Source organism: Epargyreus clarus, unplaced genomic scaffold, assembly GCF_041222505.1.
Source record: "Epargyreus clarus isolate Ecla_fem2 unplaced genomic scaffold, WU_Ecla_fem_2.2 ptg000007l, whole genome shotgun sequence".
Classification (NCBI taxonomy): Eukaryota; Metazoa; Arthropoda; class Insecta; order Lepidoptera; family Hesperiidae; genus Epargyreus; species Epargyreus clarus.
Window position 1 is genome coordinate 2,714,440 of NW_027332215.1, and position 21,115 is coordinate 2,735,554.

General features: G+C 34.8%; 1 protein-coding gene across 2 annotated transcripts in view; it reads right to left on the minus strand.

Annotated features, from left to right (window-relative positions):
* Dhc16F (Dynein heavy chain at 16F) overlaps positions 1–21,115 on the minus strand; it is a 218,427-nt gene that overhangs the window by 32,477 nt on the left and 164,835 nt on the right. For both annotated transcript variants that reach the window (XM_073074361.1, XM_073074362.1), the window contains 7 exons: positions 20,469–20,629; positions 18,289–18,430; positions 17,545–17,730; positions 14,779–14,951; positions 13,312–13,492; positions 12,077–12,256; positions 6,330–6,563 (listed from right to left, as the gene is read on the minus strand). In XM_073074361.1, the coding sequence (XP_072930462.1) occupies positions 6,330–6,563; positions 12,077–12,256; positions 13,312–13,492; positions 14,779–14,951; positions 17,545–17,730; positions 18,289–18,430; positions 20,469–20,629 (1,257 nt within the window). The remainder of the gene's footprint in view (positions 1–6,329; positions 6,564–12,076; positions 12,257–13,311; positions 13,493–14,778; positions 14,952–17,544; positions 17,731–18,288; positions 18,431–20,468; positions 20,630–21,115) is intronic.

Sequence of the window (21,115 nt, forward strand, 5' to 3'; positions counted from 1 at the left end):
TTTAGGTTCGAACTTAGAAACTTAGAAATTTCAGATAACGTCTATTCAGACAAATATATGATAATGCGTAAGTCTATTCAAATTGGCCTACATTTTGGTATACTGATTAGATACGTCGCAACTACTTTGGACACACTATATGCCAACATTTTGTCCTGCCGTAGGGTATGGTTGTGGTTATGCGTGGATTAGTGATGGTGATGTGATAAATGCATAGATCTTGGATTAAAATTTTGAGCTAGAACAGGGCTACAGTATCCCCTGCCTGTCGTACGAGACTAAATGAGGACTTCTGGAGTTGCGGGTGGTAAGAATGAGAGTTCTCATCGCCCAGTCAGAGATCCTGGAAAGAAACACTGTATGTAAGGCCCCATAGATGGACGGTTCCTATGGAATAGTGTAAATAATAAATATTGTATCCTACATGAAACTTATATTTTAAATAAAGTTTCATTACAGTCCACTAATTAGAGTTTTCGTGTATGTTTCTGAAGAAACCTTGACCAATTTAGGTACACAGTGACGAAAAAAAAGCTTTTATTAATTAAATATTAATGCTACTTTATCGTTAAAATTGTTAAAGGTACAAATTTACGATTACAGTTGTTTGTATGTCATATCAAATTTTTTTACACGGGCGAAGCCGCGGGTTCTGCTAGTATTTATATAAAGATGTTGATTGTTTGTTGAAATTACTATCGCGCAATAATCACTTAAGTAATTTTCATGCGGGCTAACAATTAATAAGTAAAAATAGGACTTAAAATGGATTAATTTGTTTTGACGAAGTTTCAACATGCTCCCCTGTCACTAAAATAAAAATTTATAACAGTTCATCTTGTTTGGTCTCTGTACTAGATGACATGACGTAGCGGAGAAAAAAATAATGACATAACCGATTGCACTGCTGATACGTTAGTTCAAATTATATTATTCACAGACTATTTATTATGAGTACGAAGACAAGAGTAGTGAATATTTATATTATTTAACAGGCAAAAAATAAGATATGGGCTGCCACGCAGACGAAGGTGTGGGCGTAATTCCCTTTGGTAATGATTTTACAACATTGTACGAGTATGTCGCAATACAATCTTATCACTATAACCTGTAATTTAAATCGAATTTCCAATCTGATTCTCGACCCTTAGGGGGAAATGGACAACGTACAGTCACGTGCAATGAAATGTATACACGGGCAGATTTTCAAATAAAAGTCCACTCTGAAAATTTTAAAAACAAATAGCCACTTAACAATGTATGTATTGTTAAGTGGCTATTTGTTTTTAAAATTTTTAAATTATATAACCACAAGAGTTTCTCACAATAATGTATACATTTTTGTCAAAAATATGGACACAGATTGTTTTCAGATATTTGTATACAGAATCACATGCAAAAATATGTATCCATTATGAATTACAATAATATGTAAACGACGTCACGTGCAATGAAATGTATACACGGGCAGATTTTCAAATAAATGTTCACTCTGAAAATTTCAAAAACAAATGGCCACTTAACAATTCATACTATATGACCACCTAATGCATACATGCTATTTTACATTATTAATTAATGAACGTTACAATTATATTATACTTTTCATTAAATAATACTCGCCGTTACTGACGGATTGATGCAATGAAATAAAGGATTTTGTACAATCGAAACGTGTAATTTACTTTATTTATACAAACTACAAAATATAAGTATAAATAATTCAGAAATTAAAATCTTGTGTAACCACCCTGAGCATCAATAACGTCCTGCAGCCTGCTGCATTGATGCAATCATATTAATGCGAACATTGCTGCCTCTGAAACTGTCCCATATTTCATGGACATGATTAATTAAGGCTATGCGTGTCCTAGCTCGGTCACTGTCCCACAGCTGTACCATTAAACCCCAAAGATTCTCTATGGGCTTTAGGTCTGGACTTTTAGGCGGCCATGGCAACGAAATAAGTTCACTTCGATGACGATTAAACCAGGCTCAGCTTTGAAGCAAATTGTGAACCGCGGAATTATCTTGCACAAAAGGAATTAGGAAAATAAAATATTTAACAAAAAGATACAACCGACATCTATGTCACGAGAAAGTAAAAAATAATTGAAATAAATGCTGGTTTAGTACATAGTTCTGAAGTCGGCGCTCAATATATTTTGTTGGACAACGATGTAAACAACGTGTCTAATAGGAGCGCCGAGTTCAGAAAAATGTACCAAACCAACATTTATTTCAATTATTTTTTACTTTGTAGTGACATAGAAGTCGGTTGTATTTGTTTGTTATTTTTTTACCCTTTTTAATGATGACATACTAACGTTTACATTAGTACAATATAAAATTGTATAAACGTGATCATGAATAAAGGTGAGGTCCGAATTTACATTGATTTGGCCCACCCGTCAAATTACTGTGGTGTAGGCTAGCAGTGTCCCTGCGTCATCAGTATTGAAGAATTGAAGATCAAATTTTATATCAATATGTCATTACAAAGTCTACCTTTGATACTGTTTATAAATATCCGAAAGCATCAAATGTATAACTCATACGGTTTAGGCGAGAAGCTACCCTGCATTATCAGGCTCTTAACCCTGCATTTTAAGGTCTTAACCTTGAAGGTAAAATTTTTATCATAAACAGACCCATTCTCAGTAACGTTAATACATGTATGAAAGAATAAAATGGCTAACTCCTATAGATTGGGTTGGAAGCACTCCAGCATCATCAGAGTGAGAGTTGAAGGTCAAATATTTCATCATATAGCTCTGTCTAGCAACTTTATTACAACAAAAGTATAACTTCTCTACTTATGGTGGCAGGCACCTCTGCGTCATTAGGGTTGAAGATTGAAGGTAAATTTTCATCCATCATATGTATCTACTCAAGGACCTTATTACATATTCTTAAGCTCCAAATGCCTTACTCGCTTATTACTCATTCTATCCTTCACAATAAAAATAAACACTACAATAATCGCAATAATGATACTAAACTATAAACTACTAGTTTTTCCCCGCGGTTTTGCCCGCGTTTAAAAGAAATTAATATGACATACTAACAAACATAAAACTGAAAATTCGTACCTTCAATGGAATGGCAGTGGCGCCATCTGGCGAAAATTGGTCGTAACAACTCTGAAACCTTCGTGGGCTCATGGACAACAATTTTGGTAAAGATCATCACTGGATCAAATGCATAGTTTACAATTCAATTCTTACTTATATCGATTAAAATAATCGATTTTTTTGGCACAAAAGATCGATTCTCCGATTAATCGATCTTAGATCCCCATCCCTACTTCCCGTGGGATTTCCGGGATAAAAACAATCCTATGTCCTTTCTCGGGTCTCAGACTATCTTTGTACAAAATTTCATTAAAATCGGTTCATTGGTTTAGGCGTGAAGAAGAGACAACCAGAGTTACTTTCGGATTTATAAAATTAGTAAGGATTAGTAAGGATATTAGTAAGGATGATAATGATATAAGTAACGATTTATCTGAATTCCGCTGCAACACGTAGTTGAGGGTAGATAGGAAAAGCATAACCGAATAAAACAGTCCACGCCACGGATCGCCGCGCCGCAACAATATTCAAAAGATAAAAAAATATGTGTACATTAAAGGGAATTCTAAAGTGTATACACATTTAAGAAAAAAAAAACACAGGCATCATTGCATACATTATAATGACATAGTATCCTTTACATATTATTATAATTTATGATGAATACATATTTTTGCATGTGATAGTATATACAAATATCTGAAAACAATCTGTGTCCATATTTTTGACAAAAATGTATGCATTATTGTGAGAAACTCTAGTGATTATATATTATGAATCGTTAAGTAGCTATTTGTTTTTAAATTTTCAGAGTGAACATTTATTTGAAAATCTGCCCGTGTATACATTTCATTGCACGTGACTGTACGTAGTTAGCATACAACAAAGTGTAATGTCGGTATGAGCTTACCACACGTCTAGTGTAGCTCTCTACGTGCGATAACGTGTAATCAAATACCAATAACGATCGGTCTCAATAATCTACCAAAACTTTAACTAGGTTAGCTACCAGAGATTTTTGGTGATATCCGAATTATATATTACAGTTATCTTTATACCACAATGATCGCAACACTAACAAAAGTTAGTCAGATTCCTTAACTTCGGTGATCTATTCCCTCCGAAGCCTCAGATTCCTCCGATTCTTTTTAGCACGTCGTGGGTCGGTAACAAGCATAATTTGAATTAAAACCCGATAATCACATTTCAGTTCATCTCGGTCCCTTCCTTGCAAAAGCACAGTTATATGCAGTTATAACACAGTATATATTTTTTTACCGTAAGTAGCCAAAGTTGAAGAAAAAATATTAGAACATTATATTAATATCAAAATACTAATTTAAAATAGTCTGAAGGTGGAAGAACCCGCTCCGGCGGCACCACCACCAGTTACCACCTAGTTCTTACTAATTACAACGCTGCTGTGTTCTGGTTTCAAGAGTGTGGTAAGGGAGACATACTTATCCGAGGCGGTCCAGCTTACTCCTCATTGTTAACGCCGCATTTGTGACGACTCGTGTGGCGGAGCAGTCACCATACCGGTCTAATGCGCAAAGGGTTCTAGGATCGATTCTCAGCCAGACATATATTTGAATGATGAATTTAAATATCTGTTGTGGGTTTGGGTGTTTGGGTGTTAGTTAGGGAAGCAGTGATAGCCTAGTGGTTAAGAAACTCGGCCTCCCGATCGAGGGGTCCGAGGTTCAAATCCCAGGCACGCACCTCTGATTTTTCAAAGTTATGTGCGTATTAGAAACTAATTATCACTTGCTAAAAACGGTGAAGGAAAACATCGTGAGGAAACCTGCATACCTGAGAGATTTATAAAAAAAATCAAAGGTATGTGAAGTCTACCAATACGCACTTGGCCAGCGCGGTGGACTATGGCCTAATCCTTCTCATTATGAGAGGAGACCCGTGCCCAGCAGTGGGACAGTAATGGGTTGTTGATGTTTGGGTGTTGGATATACGTCTTTGTGTGTGTCCACGGCACCCAAGATACAGGGAATCCTAGTGTGGGTAGTTGAGTATAGGAAGCGTTTATTTAATTATTATTATATGTGAGAGTGAGGGGTTGGAGGAGTTCACACAGGCCTTTTAAACAACATTTACTAAAAAAACTACCAGGTGTATAGGTTTTCTCGCAATGTTTACATTCACCGGTAGAGCAAGCGATAGTTAATTTCTGATAAGCACATAACTTCGACAGATCCGAGGTCAATGTCCGACGTAGGTCGTGCGTTCTACTTTCCCGTTCGTTTAATACTTTTAATAAAATATTAATCAATCCCTTATCTAAGCTTCAGATAGTAAATTATTATACACAGTACTTTATTAGAGATACCTCTATAGGTTATTGACATAGGCGGGGGAGATAGGCGGGGGAGGAAGGCGGTGTAGGGGTTGAAGTTTGAAAATCAGTACATTTTGTAGCCAAAATTATGAAATTATGTATTTAACTCTCCGGATAGAAATAATAAAAATATCTTTTCGCTTTGTAATAGGTGCCCATAGTGGAGGTAAAATATGGGTTGGTTGTATTGAAACTCCACCGATTTTCTTTGTTTACAAAACACAGAGCCCCCGCCAAACTGCTAGTCGGCTCCGAGAATAGAATCGAGTCGCTTCCCAATAGCAAATTGTAGATATTAGCGGGACGAAGACAGCGTGGCATTCCCCCGACATGCTCCACTGCCCATTCTCGACCACGGGGACATAACGCAGGTAGTGTGCCCTTACGTTACGAAGTATATGCTAACTAAACCTGCGCATTTATTGACCCTGGTTAAAATACTCGGGAAAAACTGAATCGGGATGCAATCTAACCAGAGAATTTGAGTTAAGTTGGGTTTCATTGGGAATTGGGAGTCTTGTCTGAGATAGTGAGGACTAAGTTGGAAAACATTTTAATATCTCTCCCTTATCACACTCGTCCAATCAGTCGCACAGGAGCACTAACACTGTTGCTATAAGAATCGAAGCAGGCGGGTTCTACCACTTCTATTTTATAATACCATCAATTTGAAAGATATCACCTATAGTTCATAATTTGGTGTCCAAAATGTAAACATAGAAATGTCACTGTTAAAATCCGATTACAGGTATTGTAAACCCTAAAAAATTAACAAGAAACAAAAACGTTAAGATTTTCAACAAAAAAACAAAAACCCTAACAACTCCACACAACTTAATAAAAGCGCTACGAAAACGAGAAAACATTCGAGTTCGAGTTCGAGTAGAGTGCATTAGACTTACCACTTTGGTGCCGGCCGGTCCCCGTAGCACGAAGTTGAACTGGTCGTGTCGCACGAGGCCGGCGTGCAGGTACACCGCCATGTTGAGCAGGAAGCTGAACACGAGCTTGTGCCGCTCGAACAGCCCGCGCGACACGTTCCGGTACACCGCCAGCGTGATCTCGTCGTGCAGGATCTCCAGCCGCTTCTCCAGGATGTCGCTCTTCTCGCTTTTCTCTATCACCAGATTGAAAACCTGGCGCGCGACAATGTCATTCATTCAGTTACGTAAATCAATATAGAAATCTATTTGAATGTCAATCACACTTCTTTAAGATAGAAATAAGGTAGCTATAATAATAACATTTTTCTTATTTTATAATATATTTTTATCACAAAGCATTAAAAAAATGACATATTATTTATGCAGTTGTTAAATATATAGAACCAAGCTTGAAGTTAAAAAGAAAGTAAGAATAAGGGTGGAATAGTGTCCGAGACGTATAAGATATATTACCGCAATCACTGACTATTGCTAATTTCACTCCAGATTGATGGTTTATAACGAACTTAAACTAACCTAAACAGTGTTTGTTGAGATGAGACTTGTATACAATTAGCGATTCACAATTGAAGTGTCACCTACTTGTCGGCAAGTCGATAGAGCTAGCTAGATGAATTGTGATTAAAATATTTATAAAACTTATCGTTCCTTGGATATGTTGATACTTATCAATAATTTTATTAAGCTATTGCATAGCTTTTATCGCGGGCTTTGAGCGCGGCGACCGAATCGAGAAATTCCGTAACGAAAATAAGTAACACCTTTCAACAACTCGGTTGCCTGGAGACTTGATATCCAACTATCAAGTCTCCAGGCAACCGAGTTGTTGACTGTCAATAGAAAAATATGGATATAATTGAATAAAGTATTATTTTACATTCCTTATTATTTTATTTGATATTGGCGACGAGATGTCGAATGAACTAAAAAACAATAAGGAAATACGAGCCACATTACGTGGGTTAATGAAACGAACCGAAAAGTACATTTCGGGAATAGAAAAAATTTACATTGAAGAAATAAATATACGACTGAATTCTTTACAAGAAAATTTGAACAAATTCTACGCGATTCAAGAAAAAATTTAATGGCTTACAGAAGAAGAAAATTTAGAAGAGGAAATAAAATACAGGTACGAATTTGAAGAAATATATACAAAGCTAAAATTTAAATTTTTCAATGTACAAGAAGAAAATAATCGGCTAATACCTGAATGTTCTTTTATATCAGCAAGAGCGGAAGTTTATTTGATAAACTGTTAACTGTCAAGGCACGCTTGAGACGTACACCTAATACAAAAGAGTTATCACCTTATCAGTTAATGTTCGGCAGAGAGGTAAGAACACTAAGAACCTATATGCATGCCTTATTTAAGAAATCCGCCCCACTATCCAGATTACATTACAATGCACCGCCAACGCAGGAGTTCGGACAAGGTGATAAGGTATAAGTCCGCAGTTACACCAACCCAAGAGTTAAATGGGAGTTCGGTGTCGTCATCCGAAGATTAGGTAGACTCCATTATGAAGTCAGAACTGAAAATGGCATACTGGTGCGCCGTCACCTTGACCAAATGCTGCCGGCGCCCCTGGTGGTGTAAGTGAAAATAGCGGTGGAGGACTGTTGGATATCAAGTCTCCAGGCAACCGAGTTGTTGACTGTCAATAGAAAAATATGGATATAATTGAATAAAGTATTATTTTACATTCCTTATTATTTTATTTGATAACCTTAATTCGTCAACTTGAACACAGATGGCAGTAATACATATTTTTTTATAATCCGTGCAGAAATCTTAAAATTGCGTGAAGTATATTTTATATTCCCATTATAAAATTCAAAATTATATTACCATATTATCCAAATAATATGTTTTATCAACATAAGCTATGTTGAATTCTGGATTGATAAAATAACGTAAAAGAGTGTTTGTTATTTTTAAACGTACAATTACAACTGACAGACTTGACAGCACAAAATCAAAACGCCATTATGATTTATGGTACAAATAATTTGTGTACAAAGTGTTTTAAATATGAATAAACAAAGTGCATTTATTAATGAAAAATGCGATGTACCTGTAACATTCGGCCAAATGTCACAGGCACATCGCATTGATCCATTTATATTGCTGGTTGTTAATACTTTACGTCACTTATTAAATACTTTTCTATTTTATATTTTAGAATGTTCAGTCTTGCTTGGAGTTATGAAATGTCAGCTGATATTTGCAATGTCTTATATAATGGAGATATGATAAAATAGTGGATAAAGATGTATTAATGTAAATGTTGATGATTATGGAAGAATATATTGTATTTCTGGAATTCCTTCTGAGCGTTTTCATAGCATAAAAAATGCTATGCAATAGCTTTACCGCGGCAGTCTCCGAGTGCCACACGTATTTTTTTATAGTAATCTTTTACTTCTTGCATATGTACACATTCTACGGGCACGGTTTTATTTAATTACTAGCAACCCGCCTGCGCTCGTATAACAGAAGATAAATGTCAACATTTTTTTATCTCGTAGTACCGATTTCAGTCTGTTGCATCGAGCTTGTCGATTATACTAATTAACAAACATTGCTACGCTTACTCCAAACAATATACACAAAAGCGTAACAAAGTATACACATAAATCTTCCTTATGAATCACACTGTCTGTGTATTTTAAAGACCACATGTAAATCTAGTAGTTTGTGATATATCGAATTCAAGTAAGTAGAGTAGAGAAAGACAGATAGATATATACGTATACACATGTTTATTACACCATTTTACAATATTAAACTTATAATATAACGTTAAAGAAAATATAGTAAGGTACTTATATTTCTCATTTCTTTTACAAATTGAAAGCCTTTGAAGTGTAAACGTTTAATGGAAAATTTATAAGCTGACTAAAGAAATGAAGATTTTTTATCAAGATTATTTATTCCCAGACAGAGTTATCAGGACGCCGTCGACAAAAATATACATTGACTTTTATGATACCACATAGTAAAGAAGGCGATGTTATCATTTTTCGTGAAATATTTCAAATAACTTAATGAAGTTACCGATTCGTTTACGCTTTGAATACAGTTAAAAGGATTCTGGGAGGCTTTCATGAAACATGTCAACGTCACTGTCCCTCCATTAAAAGCGTGAAGTGCAGCGAGCGCCGAACGAGTTATAATAGCTGTATATGTGTTGACGTGCCCGCGTGGATAAGAGCCCATGATATCTGACAGGGAATTTAACTCGATCAAACCGAACACTCCATTTTAAACATAACTAATCCAGACTGGTAATAAAATTAACTCTATCTAGCTGCTTTATTCCGAGTAGAGAACTTAATCCGTTACCATGTAATTATTTAATATGTTCAATGTTCATGCTTAAAGTATTGACTGCGTAAAGGTAGAAATAATTATGCCAAAACATTGATAAAATATTCTTAGCAAAATAAAACATCGCGCGAGTCTTTATGCGGAAGATGTTTTTAGAATTATATTTATATCGCAATATGCGAGTCTTTATGCGGAAGATGTTTTTAGAATTATATTTATATCGCAATATACCTACCTGTCATACTAAATCGAAGAAGCGTTTATTATAAGTTGATATTATTAAATATTCCCAATTAGAGAGTCCAATCTTAGTTCTGTATTGCCTCCTACACTCACTGACAACATACTAAGGGTCTCAGTACAGCCGATACCGTGAACATACACAAGGAGGAGTATATAAATTCCCACAAGCCGAACAGAACGCTTGACGGAAATAAACTCTTTACATGTCAGATGTGTGGAGATTGCTACATCAACGACATCAACCTGGAACGGTACGACCGGATATTATTTTTACTCGGAAATTTTAAGTCTGAAATATTTGATCAAAGTTTTGTATGACTTTAAATAGGTACTCGTTATTCGATATTCGTTATCGCTACTTCGTTATATAAGTTTTATTTTAACTGAAGAAAAATGTAAAGCAAGAAGTCATATCGCTGCAAGCCTGCGGAACTTCGAGAGTGCGGCACCAGACGTTCCAAGAATCAAAGTTATATTTCTTCAAAAGGCGTTTAAAAATAGGAATGATGTGGGGCTCCGGCTGTGCCCCGCCATTTCGAGCAAGATCAAAAAAGCACATTGTATTAGGACCAGCAGTAGGACAGTAATGGGTTGATGATTTGATGATGAACATAAATTTACAAAATATTTGTTTATATTTATAAGCAACCTATTATTATTGGGTACAAGTATCCTCTTAGAAAGGGAAGGGTTTAGCAAATAGTCCACAACGCTGACCAAGTCTGAATTGTTATACACTTTTAAAATACAAACATAACCTTAAAAAATCAATGTTAAATGTTTGGGATTTGAACCCCGTATCCAATTAGAGAGGTCGAAGTTCATATAATCACGTTATCACTACTTCGACTCCGTGTGGATGTGATTCCTAGGAAATGAACGGAACAGATCCGAAAATGTAGAAATGATGATTGTATGTATTGAAGGAGATCTGTCATATTATACCATAGATTACTCACTTCTAACAAGAAAATGTAACCAGTTTTGACAATTGAAATTGTCACTGTCATCTATTTTTGTGTTTGAAAAATATTAATGGCTTCCTTCAATTACAAGGCAGTGAGATATCTATACTTATCTATGCATACATATAATATTGTTATATATGACAAATGCGGTCCACTGATTTAGATTATATAACTCACAATATAAAAACATTTACATAAAAAAATGTGTACAAAGTGATATCTGAAAAAGAATGGTGAAAGGACAATGCCCATGAAAGTATGGACCGCCGTCCAGAGTTGCATCAAATTGAAACTTGTTGTGGACGATGTATAATTAACCAAATACTACCACCAATAATTATTTTTTAGATCAGCACCCGGGTTCTGAGGTTATTTACCGAAATGTTACATAACCTTAAAATCGAAAATATCCGACGATAAATTGATGGTCGGTTTTAACTGATAGTAGGTACCTATAATGTAGTTCGATTTTCAAATCCCATTTACTTTTAAAGGAAGTAGGTAAAAAAACCTAAAATAATCCTAAAAACCTAAAATAATGAAATCCTAGTATAAAATACCGCCATTTTAATATTTAACAGCAACAATCAACATTTCGTCTTATTTTATCTTAAATGGAACCCCCTTGTTCAAAGAAACTATTCTGATCGACAAACTATGTAAAAAAATCAAAAAATAATTTTAATATTACTTTCATTTTGATGCATGAGAAAAATCATTAATCAAAACACTAATAGATCTTATTGAATTCCGAGTATAAAATTCCGCCATTTTGTTTTTTAAGAACAACAATCAACATTTCGTCTTATTTTATCTTAAATGGAATCCCCTGTTCAAAGAAACTATTCTGATCGACAAATTATGTAAAAAAATCAAAAAATAATTTTAATATTACTTTCATTTTGACGCATGAGAAAAATCAGTACCAAGAATGGGCATTCTCCTTTGGAATTTACGTAAATTACTTGATAATTTATTTATTTATTTTTAATAAATATAATAAATTTCACTGTATTCAATTAATGTTACCACAAAATCAAGGTTATTTTGTAATTTGTGTGAAACAATAGGAAATTTTTGACGTATACCTTACGCGTGGGTAATATTCAGGGCCGAGATAAGACATATCTGCATACATGTAAACCGAGCCGCGAACGTACCTGGTTGAAGTATTTCAGGGAGAACTGGTACATGGGGTCGATGTCTGCGAGCTGCGCCACCGCGAAGTAGAGCACGGCGCCGCGCGTGGCCACCGAGCGGTACTTCTCGCGCGCCGCCGAGATGCTGATCTCCGTCGCCTCCGTCTCCTCCAGCCGCGCGTTGATTATCTCTGACGTTTCCTACGGGAACATTTTCACATTCAACCCTTGGAGACACCTAACTTTCGCGCTCTTCCAAAGTTTTCCACACATGCCTCACGGTCTTCCGCTAGTCCGTTGTAGTCCCCGCCAAACTGCTAGTCCGCTCTGAAGTAGTTGCCAGCAAGTGTAGTCATATAATTTGCTATGGCGAAGCGATTCATTTCTATATTCAGAGCGGACTAACAGTTTTACGCGGACTATACCATCGCAATATCACGTTGATTGTAATTCGCAACGACTCAATGTTAAATAATTTTCCATATTTAAATTAAATCTCGTTATACTAATGCAAAATAAAGATAGTCTGAGTAAGTTTATAACGATAGAAGAGTTATTAAATACTGATGACTAATTAGTATTTTATATCAATTAATAAGCCTCTTATCGGCATCAACTAAATCAGATTAAGAAACTTTTATAGTATCATTTTCTCTTACAGCGCTAATGAAATTAAAATTTATATTGAAGGTGAAAAAACATTTATAGTTCATACGCTATAGCATAGTGTAGGTGACACTTGCCAAGTCGTATCTCTATGTTAAACGTTGCTGCGATCAAATAATTATTGTTTAAATTAAGAATTATAAACACATATTTAAGTCCGTAACCATTATAGTAATGAAAAATATAAATTTAATGTAACTTACTTAAAAAATATTTAATAATTATTTAAAATTTATTGATTAAATTAATTATTATTATACCTTTATATAAAACAACAGGTGTTACGTGTAACGTAATATGCGGGTCATATAAAGTAATGCGACGATAATGTGCCGATACTTTAAATTAAAGTTATAATTAAAACCACGTAATAATGGAATTGTTTAAAGTCATATTATGTGCGCAGGTTAAATGGCTGCTAATGCCTTAAGTAACATGCCTATTAGGCCCATCAATACTTGTTTACCCAAAAAACAACAAATTTAATGATTAAAATAATGAAATTATAACTTGTATAATAGAATAATATTCAAATTACTTATAAAATTGGAAATTTATGTTTTATAAATTTATGTAAGAGTAACACTAACTTTACTCTCATTTAAAGTCTCGATAAGTTCTTCATCGTCCAGGATGTTTCCAGAAGACGCGTACAGTAAGCGCAAGATCTTGTCCTCGATCTCAAGCAGCGTGGCCTTGTCTGCGTTGATACGAACTATCAGCTGCGTACGGAGTTGCTCCAAATCTGGACGTTCGAGACGCACTACATCCCTAAAGGAGTAAAATAATTGCTAAGAATTTATGTATCTGAAAATGTTTTAATGTCAGTATATTTTATTGAATGGCAAATAGTCTTAAGAAGCATTTGGGCTAACTTCAAATTAACGATTTTTATTGATGACCAATCTTTACGTGTACAATAATAACTCACATATAAATAAATTTAACTTAAAATCAATATTTCAGTTCAATATTAAACAAATTAAGTATTAATACATGAACTCTAAAATTTAATATAGGTAATTCTGTAGAATCAGAGAAACGTAGCGGCGTAGGCCCGTAGAGGAAACCGTAGAGGCGTAGCTGTGTTTTTGCGTAGCAGATGCTTACGTTAAGCATAGCAGTGTAGTGTAGCTACCGCTTGGATTTGGTTTTTAAAGTTTTAAAATTATATTTTTTAAATTATTAAACGTTTTTACAATCCTATCGTTCAGAAATTGTATTCCTGAAGCCTACCAGTAAATGTCATATGGAGTAAAAATTTCTTGTATCATTTCTAGCTTCTGAATAAAAATATAGTGTAGAGATAAAAAATATATTCGGAAAAATTTAATTTTTAACATTTGCGACAATGAAATTTAAATTATTTTAACCATTTTTGCCTATCTTCATATACCTACGTGTAAAAATAAAACCGCGTAAAACTGCTAGTTGCTGCTGCAAATTGTATTAATGCTCGCAACAACTTCAGAGTGGACTGTTCAGAGTGGAGTGTTCGGCGCGGACTATACATTTTTTATATGTCATTCTGAATCGAATAAGCTATTTCTCTTATTTTTAGGAGCTTTATCTCAAGTTTTCACATTTTTCAACTTGTTCACTGGAGTAATAAACAATAGTGAAATTTTCACAATAACATTCAACGCCACTCCAAAGTTACAAAGTTCAGTCATGCACGACATATCAGGAATGCATTCTCAAAGGCTCTCTCTCTCGGCGCCTAAAGTAGAGTAGTTTATTTATAAATTTTATCCTGAAATTTTGTACATATACTTTATACTGTAATAATACATACATAAGATTAAAAAGTAACGTAAATAATATACAGTTGATATAAATTGTAAACTCATTATATGAATTATAATATTCTACTAGGTGAAACAGAAACAAAATTATATGATTGTTATGTACTAATCCGTCAAGTACAGACTAATACCTTCAGCCCTTTATTATTTGCTTAACTAGTAAAAAGTTTTACTAAATATCTATAAATAAATAAAAAAATACATGCAAAAATAACTTGATACGAAACAAGTAAAACGGATAGAGGTACTTACGCCAGCAGTTGGTCCTCGAGGCCGGATAGTGTGACAGTGAAGTTGACCAAGGTGACCTGGATGCAGATCTCGGGCAGGTAGTGCGGGTTGGCGAGCTTCGTCGTCAGGTACAGTCTGAAGTTGGTGTCGTATTCAATGTCGCTGTCCCCAAGGTGTATGAGGAGTCGCCCGGCCTATTATCAATTTATTAATCTGCTGTTTTAATATTGTTTAAAGCCGTTGTGGATTATATAGCTGCATGACAAAAATAAATAGTTACAATTATCCTCTAATTGCGTTAGTATATTATTGCATACATTAGTGCAGTTTGTGGAATTATCAATACTTAATGTACTCAATGTATACATTAATACTTAATAACTTAGGACTTAAAGTATACATTGTACAATCGTCACAATTATCGGGATTCATAAATATAAACAGTATTGATCGCGCTCCGAGAGGGCGTAGTGACTTCTAATTATTTCTCCTTTTATTTTTCCGTAAACAACATTTTAATTAAATTCCATCTAATGGTAAACATGCCTTCAAGCTAAAGTCCATTTGTTTCTGTTTTATCAGACTGTACTGCTTTGAATTTCTTGTATTTCTTCATAAAGTGACTAAGCGCGTTCATAGTACATCCAATGTCTCGCGATCTTAGCAGAGAGTATTAAAAGCACAGCTGCATACCTTAAGTTAATAAGGTCGTCGGATTCATACTGAAATTCTATTATCAGATTTCAAGGTATCTCTAGTCCTCTCGCCATTTTAAATGAAAATCTTAAGAAGGAATTTTATTTAAAATTATACTATTACTATGGCATATGACAATTAACATTTAAAAAAATATGTATTATTACCGACAGTTATATATGTGTAAGCTTTCGCTTGCGGTCACGGCTCTTGTCCGATAAATATCAGATACACAAAGTAAGGTACTTAGGTAAGTTCATAGCGTCAGTGCACTCAGAAAAATATTTTCTCTATTTACTCGACCGCACCGAAAATCTAATGGCTGTTGGTGACATAGTGTCAACTTGTTCAATTCACACATTTATAAAATGTTAAAAGCCTGAAAGTAATGTAAGCCCTGAAAGTATATGACTTATATTTTAATATGAAATATAACCAATAAGTGAACTTTTCAACACCAAAAAGAACGGAAGTAATATATAATTATCAAAAATTATTTTCCGCAAACTGATGTATGATTAGTGCACATTTTCACTGCTCGGCTTTTGGAATTAAGTATACTGCCGACCTCTGTACAGAGGTAGGATATACAGACATTAAAATGACATGTTCAAAAGAAATCAATTATGATAAGATATCAAAAGTATTAAAAGTTCACAGATAACATTCTTTGACGTGGAGTTCTCTGGATGGATAAAGCTCTTGCAAGTACTTCAATTTTAAAAAGTTAGAGCGACGATTATAATCTGACAGATTTTACAATCATTTCATAGTAGTGAAAGTATCTTGATATTATTGATGACAATAATTATGTCATATAGTTATAATAACATTAAAATCGCATATAGGTATTATACTCCCTTTCAGTATAATATTGGAATTTCAAGCTTGGTAAAAATATTTCCTTAGGTTAGGAGGAAAAACTCCTCCTAAAAGTGGTTTATACAATATAATGTGGAAGAAGTACGTATTATTGTGCGTGCTATACAAAAGTATGAACACTAAAAAAACGATCAAGTGATATGAATGTTAAATAATCTGTACGTGTAATTACGTAAGAGCGACGAACAGTAAATAGACACAATGCCTCCAGGCGATAAAGGAAAACTCAAACAATAGAATGAGGAATGCATATAAAAAAGACGACAGGAAGGAAGAAGTTATAAGCTCAGTTTATTTATTAATATCAATATCCAACTTGTGGGATAAGTATGTAGAGTCAATATCAATATTCATTCATAATTAAATGTGCGTAGTACTGTAAAGAAATTAGGACTTTAAAGTCTTTATAATTTTATTAGGGCAAACGAAACGAGCCCTCTATAATTCAAAAATCTTGCATGGTTTCAGCTCCATTTATGAAAAAACAACACCTATACCCTTGTTATAGTTAATTATTAGTATTATAAAATAATTGTTGGCATTTGACAGCCGTACCATTTGTATGAAATAAATACTTAATTAAATTTGCAAATTAATGAAATTTGAGATGATCTCTCGTCCTTAAAAGATCAAATTGATTGTTAGCGGCCTGGATTTATAATAGATCGAAGATAATATACCTAGAGTCCAAGAAAGCTGGACTATATTAAAACTTTAGAGTGGAAACTGTCACTAGTTCGCCCTTCTGTGGTGGAAGTTTTGCTTTCGATTCGCTGCATTTTGTGAAGTATTCCAACTCTAGGACACGCAAATTGAACACTAATTAACCCGAGGCCGCTGAGAGCTCTGAAAGTATCTACCATTGTTTAAGTTCAAGGTAAATTAAAATGGCGAAGTTCTTGTATTGATTTTTCATCGTGTTTATTTATAAAAAAAACATTAATTATATTTATTATATCTTAACATGGAAAACGTCTGTAAACAAACGAATAATTGTAAATTACATAAGTTTGATCTTAGTAACATGCCATAACGTCGTTTGACTAGTGGACTATAATTAACCCGACACAGTGGTGGTTAACCGCAGCTTATGGCGGGGCTAGTATACCGTTTTGTGGTGGTTGAGTGCGTACAATCAAAAGCTGTTCAAAATTAAACTGGAAAATCGGTTAGCCGCCGTCGCCGCGGGGTTTGTGAAGCGTGTGTTACCTGCAAGAAGGTCTGCTTGAGGAGTACAGGAGAGAGCGTGGCCTCGAGCGCCTCGCCGAGGTCCTCGATGAGCATGGGCCAGCCGAGGCGGATGCAGTTCTCCAGGATGCGCAGGTACGCGGCGTCGTTCAGCTTCGTCATCTGCAGCCCATTGTCGCGCTCCATGTTCTTGATCCAACGATTTGCCTTTTAAATAAAAAATAAGTATTACAATGTGGACATAAAAATATACGTGTGTCTTGAAATCGATCAAGAATCTAAGTCAAATATTCTGTTGAAGTTGTTTTATATGCATGGACATGTTTTATGACTGGAAGGAAAGTACCTACTATGTGTGCTCAACCATATATAATGGTCCAAGCGCAATAATGTCCTTATGTGTGTATATCAATTCATGTAATTGTAATTCTAAAAATGTAATATATTTATTTTTTTATTTTATATTCTATATCGCGTGCGTACTCTACTTTATCATGAAATAATAATGTCCGGATCACTGCGAGTCACATTCGACGGATAGGATATTGAAAAGTTATATTTTATATTACAAAATTTAGGAAAGAATTTCTTCCCTTTCTTTCTTTCCAATCCTCTGTAATATGACTAAAAATGACTTTTATAAAAATAATACAATTTTAACTACTTCACAAATATGGTATATGGTATACTTCATATACCTAAAAAATATGGTAAATATAAATATAATCATCGGTCGTGTTGTCTGGTTATCTGCCAATCGCTCACCTGTTCCTGCGGGTCTATCGTGAGTGGCCACCGCCCCGCTCTCGTCACCAGGATGCCGTTCTCGGTGGACACGGCGTCCCGGGGGAGCCCCTGTGCGTTCCACGTGCGCACCGTATAAGAATCCGCCATTATTGATATCAGACTGTACAAAAAAAACCAGAACGTTACCTCTGACTACAAATGTTGACATTTGATGTAATTATTATACTGAGCAAATGAATATAACTCACAAATGTTAATACAATCTGTTGTAATAAAGTAAAGTCACCTATTTCCGCGGTATTTTCACCAAAACTAGAAAGAGCGTCAGATATTAAGCAATTACTACGGCTTAATAAGGAATAAGATAATTTTATCAGAAACTTCATGATTTGTACTCTTGAAATAGACTCGACATTTTACGATTAAATATTGATTTAAATGTGTATTTAAAATAAATATGAACCAAGTCAGAAAACCCTAATTCCGATGTAAAAATCCTTATTCCGATGTATTTGGTTCCTAATTCCGAGTATACAAAATAAGGGAGTGAAAGAGATAGAACGACTGCTACATGGTGTATAAATATAAATGTTATTTATTGAATTAAGTTTCAATTTCGATTTAATTTTTTTTAATATTTAAAGAGTGGCTTTATCAAAAGTGTTCTTAGCTATGATTAAAGGGAAGCTGCCGAAATAAAACATTTTTACAGTATATTTTCTTTAACATATGTATTTCATGCTTGTTTTTAAAACTGCAGTCTATTCGTGTATCTGCAATACAATTTTGGACATTCTTCTTCATGTACTTTATACTAGGGTTTATTATTGTACACCGGAAATAATAATAATATGGAATATCGTCATGCGGTTTATATAATTATTTCGTTTTGAGTAATTTAATCAAATGAAAACGTTGTAAAATGTTATATTTCTTATTTAAATATCTATTAAAATCGTATAACAATTCATCATTAATTAGGATTAAGCGAATTACTAATACAAACAATAGAAATGTTCTTAAAAACCGATGAAAACTTTAAACACCCTGTATAGTATTTTGCGGTTATGCCGCGGATTAATGTGCCCATATAACCTAATTCCGAGTTATATACATCGGAATAGCGTTTCATAACTAAAAATCACGTTTCCAAATTCCGATTATTAAATAGTAAAATACTTTTACACAATTTAGAGGCAGAAAGATGCTTTATTGAAATATGTACATAATAATATACAATACTTGTTCAATATTACATGGATATCTGGATGAACTTCAAATTTCCTCCTCAGTTGACCCATAGAAAAAATTAGGAAAGTACATAGTTAGGTCATCTTTGATATTATATAATTAGGTAATGCAGTACAATGCAGTACCTCGGAAAATGATTTCGATATTAATGGAGTATTAAATTTGTCAAATTCGAAGCAAGACGTGCTTATTCATAAAAACAACTACAAAAATTGAAATTAAAAACAAGTCTATGAAATTGCTATTCCGTGGTATACCTCGGTTTAAGGGACAGCCCAAAATATTTGGCACCTAATGCCGCTGTACTTTTAAACTTATTTTTACTCTTATCTGTTAAGAAATAAGCACAATATTTAAATGTTATCAATTCCATATATAATCAATATAATGTTTTCATCGCAACTCTATCACACACATGCAAATTTATTGAAAAAATCGCTATTTGAGAAATCGTAACATTCACGTGCAAAAGGCCCAAAATGTATGAAGCATACATTTGATGTAGGCACTAATGCAAAACTATGCGATTATTTAAAAAAACATACACATAATACTATTACGATAGCCATATGACAATAGAGTGATAAATTGTTTATTAAATAACATACCTTTCAGTAAAAATGAGTTCGTAAATAGTTTATAAAAGCCGTTATTGTAAATACCACGGAATTTGGTGCCAATTTCAGAACCCCTCGGCATTAGGTGACTTTACCTTACTTTTAGTTCAAGAAAAAGTCACAATGATTGCGCAAGAGCGCTTTAATTTTAATTATACCTTCGAAATTATGGTCTGTACATACATCAATACATACATTTACCAGTGATAGCTCAGACATACTGTGCAATCTGTCGTTCAGGTTGTTAGAACGATAATGGTCGACAATTCAGCGCCAATTCATTAGGGACAAAGCAAGATGCATACTATCGTAATCGTTTGTTTTACTCACTCGAAGGTGTCCGAGGATGGAATCGCCAGGTTCTGACACTCGGCCACCCACTTGGTCTCCAGCTCGCGGCGGTAGTGCGACGGAAACGCGCCGAAGTACGCGATACATCCCGACGCGATTATGATGTCGCCGGTCGTGCAGTACAGTTTGTGTGTCGCCGCCTGGTGTGCCACACGGAAGTATAGATTATCCTACTCGTACCAAGCTTAGCTTAATAGATTATAGATAACTATGTGGGATTATAAACACAAGTTCACACATAAACACACATTTGAAAACACACATACCTATAAACAGAAATGATTAGTTTGAAGGTGTCTACCACCGTCTGTGGTTCGATTTCGGCGGCGCCCCCAATAAGCCTGATTCTGCCTAATAACTGCAGTGTTAAGCTGTGTTGTATTTGGGCTTGAAGGTTGTGGTACGAGAGATACATTTTTCCGAGGCATTCTACCTTAGTCCTTGGGGGTAGTGTCACATCTGTGGCCGACCGCAGGTAGGAATCTAATCTTATCTGGAGTTGATTACAAATGTCCATGGACGGCAGTAGCCCGGTGGCCTTCCTCGACGCTGGGTAGAGGGCTTCGGGATCTCCAAAGGAACGCAACCGATGCCCTCTTAGCGCGTTGCCCAGTCGGGCTCCGCCC